The sequence below is a fragment of the Rutilus rutilus genome, assembly GCF_951802725.1.
Source record: "Rutilus rutilus genome assembly, chromosome: 6".
Lineage (NCBI taxonomy): Eukaryota > Metazoa > Chordata > Actinopteri > Cypriniformes > Leuciscidae > Rutilus > Rutilus rutilus.
The window spans coordinates 8,616,985-8,626,370 of record NC_140214.1 but is presented as its reverse complement, the minus strand read 5'-3'; the positions used below and the strand labels follow the sequence as shown (position 1 = coordinate 8,626,370).

The following is a 9,386-nucleotide window of genomic DNA, read 5'->3' as shown; positions in this document are numbered from 1 at the left end:
CACATCAATAAATCTTTGTCCTTTGTACCACACCAATACCATCATTGTTATCATATAAAGCTCATGATTAATTCTACAAGAAATAAAAGCCCTAAAAGAAATCTTTCCATCTTGGATGTCACCTCACTTCACTCAAACTGGTGCTCACAAAGATAGTCGTAAAAGTACACACACACACACACACACACATACACACACATGGCTCCTGTTCCTCATTAGGCAGAAGGCTCTTTCATGGTCAGATCCAATAAAACTTGAATGCGTCTGTCTGGAGCAAACATGGGCAGAGAAGCTTATTTGTGTAATTATTGCAGCACAACCCCGTAGCAGATCTTCCGCCACCTGCCACGACAACCACTTCAGCCCTACAGGGGCTCGACCACAATACCCCACGTCAGCAAGCCCACGTCACCGTGAAGAGGGAACTTCAAATAGTATTATATAATGGTTTAAAATGGAAATTGATTTCCTTTAGCAGAGTGCTTTGTTTTTGGATTCTGCATTCAGAACTCTGTGTCATATTGGCAATAAAACCAGGAAGAGCAGTTCAAGCGCTTCTGACAGATGAAAAGTTCTATCTATCCATCCATCAGTCCGTCTGTCTGTCTAGGATACAGTACATTGGATACTGTCGTAGAAATTTTGAACTGTATATTAAACTAAACAGGAAGGGTGGCTGGCCGCACACTGATCCACTCAAGACTGAAAGTCTACCAAAACATTTTTTATTTTTTAAATTGCATCGTGCAAAAAAGTGCAAAGTGCATGTGGGTTAAGAACAAAATAGACACCAGCAAGCAGAATATTACTGTATATTAAACTAACCATGTTTCTAACATCTAACCTTATTTAACATCTAATATTTGAACAGGATGTATTACGAAGCCAATGGAAAACTCGTGTCTTAGATTGTGTGCGTATGTGTGTAAAAATAACATAGTTTGGGAAATGAAACTAGACAGTCTGTTAGAATCTTGTGATTAATAAATGAAGTCATCATTAAAACAAAGTTTGCTTTACCTGGTAACAGAGGGGTTTGCATATGAAGAACCAATCAAATAGTGAGGAATTCTCGATTCTATAAAAACTGTTGTATCCGTGTTTTACGGTGGGATTTGCAATGGAATTTGTCTGAGATCCTCCGGCCTTGCTTTTTGGGAGAGATTCCCTGAGAACTGCTCGGGAAGATCTCCCGGCCGTGATTAAAGCATTTAAAGGACAACTGCAGGTCTGTTTGTCGATTTATTCCTGCGCAGGAAACTAAGGAAAAAACAAGTTAGACTAGGCGAGATACTGAGTGGGGACGTCGATTTGGAGACGAGACCCAGATAGACTAAACGTCGACAGTAGACGTTAAAGGGGGACGTCGATTTGCAGACGAGACCCAGATAGTTAGGTTTAGGGAAAAATCCACTACAATACAATGGATCAAAAGTGACAGTAAATACGTTTACATTGTTATATATATATAAAAAAAAAAAAATTCAATTGCTGTTTTTTTTAATCATCAATTTTCTAATCATCAAAGAAGAAAAAACAAAACAAACATGGTTTCCAAAAAGATTATTATTCAGCATTTTAGAATGATTTCTGAAGGATCGTGTGATCATTACTGAAATTTTGATCAAATAAATGCAGCCCCGGTGAGCAGAAAAAAACAAATATTTCAAAAAATCCAATCTTATGACCTGTTTTCATGCCTTCAACGTTTGAAGTTTGCCTTTTTACAACATTTCCCTTTTCTTGTCAAAATTACATTTATTTGTATTTACACTCAGAAAAATCTTTTCAATAACTTTGTATAATTTTGAAACATATAATTCACTGTCCATTTTATCTCCTTTATATGCACAAGAAATTTTGTCACATAACTGAGATCTGCTTTGAGTCTTCTGACCCATGAAATACCTCTAATCATTCATCCTCCCCCCCCTCTGGGTTTGTGCACTCACTGTACATGTACTTCTGTGTTTATTATGTGCAGTACTTGATTCTTGTACACTCTCAGAAAAAAAGGTACAAAAGCTGCCACTGGGACAGTACCCGTCAAAAGGGTTCTAATATGTACCATTTAAGTACTAATATGTACACGTTTGGTACCAATATGTACCTTTGAGGGACTTATACGCACTCTTTAGGTACAAAGATGTACCTTTTGAAAAGGTACCGCCACAGTGACAGCTTTTGTACCTTTTTTCCGAGAGTGTATGGGTAGAAACCTGTCAACTGTCAAATGGTATAAATTTACTTTTTTGTTTTGTTTACGTCATCTTTCTACAAATATCTCCAGATCCGATCAGAAGAGTCTAATAAAAGATTCAGCTGTGTAGATGATTCATATTTATTATCATTAGTTTTTTTGTCAGACTGACTATGCGTCTTTTTTGTGACATCAGACATGTTATGTTGTGATGACCAGTCAGATGAGTGGGCATGGATGAGTCAGCCCTCTCCAAAAGGCTTTGATCACATGACCGGATGGACCTGAACAAAGGTCCCAAACCACTGCATTCAGTGGCTTTTCGGCTCTCCCAGGGCCTGACTCACTGAGAGCAAGCTGAACACGCACAAAAATGCCACAAGGCAACCTTGTCCAGTGTGAGACCAGTGCATGGGTCAAGACCAGCAAATCTGATGGACCTTTGGTAATAAATGCACCATGAAATTCAGCTCTGCTTAGCTGAGTTCTGCCTCTGTAGGAGAGGATATGCCACCGCTGTTGCTATTCTTGTTTAGATAAGCTGAATTTGCTCCACTCGTTCTCTGAAATGGCATCTCGCTGTCTCCCAGGCTCAACAGAAAAACTCCATGTTTATGCACAGGCTGCCATATAAAACTGCATCACGGCATTTGTTCAGTTTGCTCTGAGAAAATTATATAATGCTGGTGAATTGAGCCAGTATGCCTCCTCCTTACCTAGTTTTAAGTTTATTTTCACTAGCTTTCAACAAGTTATGAATGCATTATTTACTGTATTGTCTGTATTGTCTTTTCTATTCTGCATGAGCATATGTGAATTGTACAGCACATTCGGTCAACCATGAGTTGTTTATGAATGTGCTTTATAAAGGAAGAAAGGAAGGAAAGAAAGAACAGTGAATTCAGAGTTGAATCTGAAGTCTGATTCATTTGTTTCAATCGGACTTGTTGGAGCCATAAAAATAAAATTTATTTGCGTTTAGCGTGATTAGCGCTTGTGTGTTTTTGTTGCATTTAATGTACATTTACATTAACATGTACATTTGAGTTGCACTTTAATGGAGTCATCCTAATTGAGATTTCTATTGAGTTTGTTCCAAATTTGTAGAGTCTATTTTAACTCAAATATTTCATCATAATGTACATGAGTTTCAACAAAACTGTGTACTGTAATTTTGCTCTTACACACACACACACACACACACACACACACACACAGTATATTCTATTTAAAAAAAAAAAAAAAAAAAAATGAGAAAGACTTTTGGCAGTGTGCAGACATACACAATTTCCACATCAACCGATACAGATACATCAGATGTCGATGACACTGTCTGATTCAGATTTGTGTGAAATGTAAATAAAGCCAGAAACAACATAATCATTATCTTAACTGCTAGAGGACAGAAAGGGCGAAGCATTTAACTAACTGTGTGCCTCTCTGTGAAAGCGTTCTAACCGGCCACACCCCGCTATTCACTCACACAAATGTCCCTGGCAGCTCCGCTCAGTTGTTATGCAAGTATAATGTCTTATTGCTCACCCGTGTAAGTGTGCCACTGTTTTTCACTAACCTGTTCATATTCGCTCTCCTTTATTCTCTTTTCAGCACTACATTTCCTGGATTATCTTTGTAATATTCCGTCGACTCTTGTTTGTGGCCCCGGGGCCGGTATTTTCTCTGTGTTTCCTGTCAGATTTGTCAAACTGGAGGCCGCAGACGTGACTCAGAAAACACTGCGTCTGTCAAGGAATAACTACGGTGTGTGTATTGTCACAGGCAAGCTGCAGCCTGTTCAAAAATGTACTGCATCTTTGAAGCATGTCAAGATCTGGCCTGTCCGCAGAGGGGTTGACAGTCTGGGACCGTAATAAATACGGCAGAGTATTACATTTAACATGAAATAGAGAGGCTGGGACTCAACCTTGTTATTTACTTCATAAATAATTCAATATAATCTTCCAACTCTCTTACTGAGAGGCGTTTTTGCGGCCAGTAGAAAGGAAGATAATTCCCCTAGTCCAAAAAACCTGAATTTCACTTTATACAGTAATGCTTTATTTGAGAATGTTTAGCATAATCTTACAAATACTTTAGATTATATTTAAGATTTTATAATTGATTTTTATTATAGGCCTATTGTTAATCACTATATCCCATAATGCAACATGCTTGACCTTGACCTTCCATGAACACCAAACAGGAAGCAATTTTAGTAGATTGGTAGCTGTGATTTAAATGATCGGATCTCCAAATGTTAAGATTTTTTAACACAATTTTTTTTTTTTATGCAACATTTTTATTTTCTAATTGATAACAATCAATTATCTTTTTCTTGTTTTTTTTTTTTTTTTTTTTTTAAGTCGCACATAGGCCTAACTGGAAAAGGTTAAAATCCTTGTTCTTATTTGGGACGCATCAGAACAGAGATTAACATTCACAATATAGGCTAGCTACAATGAGGTCAATGAGGTCACGTGTTTGAATTTGTGGTTGAATTTTAAAAACTAATTAGACCCAATTTAGTGTCATTCTGCTTCACTTGGATGTTAATATCAGGTGTAAGCGAGGCAAGGGTGCATTCAGTGTATAGCCTACATTTCATTTTTATGTCCTAATCCTATAAGCAAATTCCCTTTAGGATTGTTTAGGATTGGTTCCAAAGTACGATTCCAAACTGAATCCTTTAAAGTTCTTCCTTTATCCCTTTGGACTGGACAAAAATCCAGCATAATGACATGTCAAAGTCAGCTCAAAACCAGAGTTTCACTAAATTACATAAGGAATCTCAGAGATCCTTATCCTGTCCTACAGGAGAGCCTGTGGGGAAATGGAATCCCGTCTTCATTGGCCAGCGGGATGATTTGATGCAACATCCTGTGGAGGATCGCGGCGGTAGTGGCAGACGAACCCGATGCCCTGCAGTTGGTGCCTTCGCTCGCGCGCCCGCCCCGCTCCGCCTCGCACTTGACCGAACGCGAACGCGAGCGCACAGACGCGTCTCCGAACTGTGAGCTCCCGTGAGCTTGTGTCATTCCTCCCTCTCCGCTCCGTCATCTCTCACACAGGATCGCGCTCTCCGTTTTAATTCAAGCTGTTGCCACTGAATAAGACACAGCGCGTGGGAGCGAACCGGTGCGCTTTTGGAAACGGCAGATACATTTCGCTGTGGATGCGTTTGTCCGCTGCTCTTCGCCATTGGATTTGATTCGCACATCAAGCTTCTTTCTTCTGTCCAGGATGGGGTTTGTCGTACTGGTGCTTCTGTGCGCTCTCACCGGGCTGGTGTTCGGGGAAAGTAAACCCAAGACATGCTCGGACATCAGGCAGTTCTACAACAGCAAGGGGTTCAATCTGAACGGAGTCCCGCAAACGGAAATATCCGGTAGGTGAATCAGTCCTGCTGTTATTCTAGATCACAGCGTGAATGACAGTTGTGAATGAAGACATTGCATACAAAGGCAAACTTTAATGCAAGTACCTACATTGCGATTAAAATGTATTTTCATCTTATGTTATTATCAGCAAACTTCATTCAAACACAACACAATGATACAGTAATTCAAAGTGCAATAATACAAATATTAAAAAGGTGGCAAAGTATACAATTAATAATAATTCCTATTGGTCAACTGTTGTCAAATGCTATGATATATATATATATATATATATATATCCTGTCTTGCACATGTATTTGACATTCCCACAGGTCTTTGGACTTTACAATTTTCCATGACTCAGGATTCCATAACAGTTTCCTAGACTGTTTTTTTTTTGCTGTCATTTGGTTTGAGTGTGTGGCATGGTTACAGAGATTTACTGGTGATTATGAGCTTTCTGCAGTTGCTTCTGGTGTGTGTGTGTGTGTGTGTGTCAGGGTGGAGTATTGTCTGTCTCATCCAAAGTTGCTCCATGAGGGTATAGAGTTTTCACTTTTGATGTTTAAGGAGCAAGTTGAAAAGATAAACCTCGCCGGGTGTTCTGTGTGGTAAAGGTGCTTTCACGCACAGAAGACCTTGATTTCTCTTCGTTTCATTGAATTTTTCGATCACCTTAGATTCTGTGCTCAGCACTGCAGCCTGAATGTATTTTTACCCATCATCCTCTTGCGCATGACGCACGAGCTGATCCCGGTATTCCCTAATGATCAGAAAGTGTTCTCCATTTAGAAGATTAATAGAGGTGGAAATCCGACGTTAGTTACTGTACATTAATTTGATGGAGATATTATCCTCATAAACACGTACAACACGTCCAGACGCATTCAATCAGAGTGATGCATCGCTACAATCGCTTTAATCAGACATGTTAACATTGCCCAGTGTTGGCTGTGTTTAGACAGCACACTTTTACATGTCTAAGTGATGGTGATCAAACCCCTATCCCTATAACTTCTCAACCGTATGGAGACAATGAGATTTAATTGAAAGTAATTGTTTCAGAGTCAAGAGTTTCCCCAAGGAAATGTTCTGCAATTATACTGCAGCTTTTTCTTTAGCACTGATGTTTCTCTGGCTCTCCACTCAAGAGCTGACATACTTGTCCTCCCATGTGTAAAACTGCGGGAATCTGATTTTGGTTTTTGTGAATATTAAAGCTGCATGACTGTTGTCAGCTGGCTGGACAGGAAATCTGGACACAGACTCGGATCTTCTTTAGCGGTTTCTGTGATATTAATGGAATCGCCCATTATTCCAACTCTTCTCGCTTTTTTCCATTCTTTCCTCTCCTGCTGCTAGTCGGCATTAACCTCAGATGGGTGAATTTCATTCAGGCTGTGTCTTTAATTTTTGATAGGAAAGCTTCGTTTGAATATTTTAAGGCTGGATTTGAACATTCAGCTGGATTGTATATCATCTTTCTCTCTGACTCATTTGAGATGAACTTGACACCAACCCTGTGAGAGCAACGTTTGGCCCATGGTCATGCGAGTGTTTATGTTTACTGTGTTTTATCTAGTAGAACACCACAAAGCTTATGCAAAAGCAGCTGTCTTCTATCAGTCCCCATGCTTTCTGTTTTACTCAGAAGTGAGTAATGATATTCCCCTGGCGATCCGGAGAGGGGTTCACGCGAACTGTGGCACACCCTGCTAATGGCCCAAACAAGCCGAGCGACCCACACCAGAGCCTGAAGTTACAACAATACACAACGATAATCTCTACCTGACCTCATTTCAAGAGTGATTCAGTGACAGATCAGGTCAAGATGGCTCCTGTCAGTTCTTGTTAGGCTCATATCAGGAATCATTTTAGGAAACCAAGCCAAGTTCAACTCACCTTTGTACTCACCCTCCTTGTATAGTAGATGGAGTTACACCCAATGTAAAGGCTATCATGTTGTAAAATCTTTCGAATTGTTTTGATGCAATTGAAAACAGTTAGAGAGCATGTAATTGTCTAATATGCTCGAATCATAGATCACGTTTCTGGAATTGTCCCTGCAAACACACCGTATCAGCCTAACGGTCAGTCTAGGTTTTTTAAGAGCTGGACAATTTGGCGATCCAAAAAAATTGACAAATTGGTTGGCTAGTCAGTTGTCCTAGTTGTCCTAAATTGCCTAATTGCGAGGCACTATTTGAGGGAACAGCCATTTGTAGTGGTGTCCGAAACTATAGTAGACGTTATCGAGCGCATTCATTCAATCCCACAATACACCGCAATAATGAGTGTACGACCGATGTACGCTCAATTTCTAGAGAATACTCATAAATAACCGTGAGAGTCACGCACCGAATGAATTCCTGTGTTTGACCAGAAGATGGCGCCTGGAGCTTAATCACGCATCCATACACTTTTCAAACCGCTGGTCCAATGTGGGTACAGCATAATATCATACAGGTATAAATTCCTTTTTAATTGATCATTAAATTTTGTATTAAAATGTATACATAGTTTCCATGACAGAGTTCAAGATAAATATTTTCATCTTACTACTGGAGCTCCCAGTTTGCTAAGTTTTAAAACAAAGCACAAACTATACAAAAGTGGCAGCCATTCCAGCACACTCAGTGTCTGAAATCCCTCAAGTGAACTATATTAGTGGACTAATGTAGGGAATTGTGAATGCGATTTCAGACACGCCCCCTATAGCATATTGAGCCATGGTGCTCATGTGGGTTACCAAGGTTTGAGCCCAGTCTGCATAAAATGTGGGAAATGCTTATCACTTATCAAAATGTATCATATATAAATCATATATAATAAATGAATTATACTAATCATGAACATATATTTATATGTATATTTTATATAAACTATGTAATGTATATGTTCTCTGTTTCTCTTTATTATTATTATTATTATTATTTATTAAAATAATTGATCATTTTTTATGTTGTATGAAAGTTTATTTATTTATATGCCAACTGACCGAATCCCCCTTCTGAACTCAATTTCACTCAGTTCTTTATTATTATTATTATTATTATTATTATTATTTATAAGTTTTAATATTGTATAAAAGCAAATATTATGTATTTACTCAAACAGGATATCACCTGAAGTCTCTCAAACCCCATTCACCTTGATGATGAGGTGTAGCGCCCCCTAGCTGTGACTCTAGAGTCGGCAGTGGTCATAAAGCATCTGTCATTAGTCATGTTTAAGTCATGGACACAGGCGAGCATGAAAGCACTAATGAGGTCCCTGAGCCGTGACGTCCCGCTGGATGACGGCCGCTAGTGCAACTGCTGGAGGCAAACCATGGTTGCTCAAAAGCGAAATGGCCCATGGTAACATCATAGACAGCAGAAGTTCTTTGTGCAGGAATATTTCAATATTTAAGTTGCGTGAGCACATTTGCTCTAGGGCATAGTATAGAATTCCCCTTTTTATTCATGCTGTGTGTGTGCACACAGAATGCATAGTATCTTGTATCGATTTGTTGTAAATGTGTATTGATTTGCATGCATTGATTTTAGGGGTCACACAACATGCTTTCACAATGAATTTGTGCATTTATCCTCCAATCCATAGCAAGATGAATTGAGATTGGGGTATTCCTAGACTCCCACACATGCACACAGACACAGAGTGAAGTGTTTATAGTGCTGATGCAGTAGATGTTGAAGGCATTAAGCTGTAATCTGCCCTCTGGAGCCTGAAACTCACCACATAGTGTTTGATGTCATGCAGAGCCGAGAAACCACTCGACACACTGCAGCAGTGAAAGAGGGAAGAAA

The 9,386-nt window shown here is 39.3% G+C and overlaps 1 protein-coding gene across 1 annotated transcript in view; it reads left to right on the top strand.

Moving 5' to 3' along the window:
• Positions 1-5,091: 5,091 nt before the first annotated feature.
• gpc1b (glypican 1b) overlaps positions 5,092-9,386 on the top strand; it is a 71,319-nt gene continuing 67,024 nt past the window's right edge. Inside the window, exon 1 of the mRNA XM_084411332.1 lies at positions 5,092-5,585. Within this exon, the coding sequence (XP_084267458.1) occupies positions 5,441-5,585 (145 nt within the window). The 5' untranslated portion in view covers positions 5,092-5,440. The remainder of the gene's footprint in view (positions 5,586-9,386) is intronic.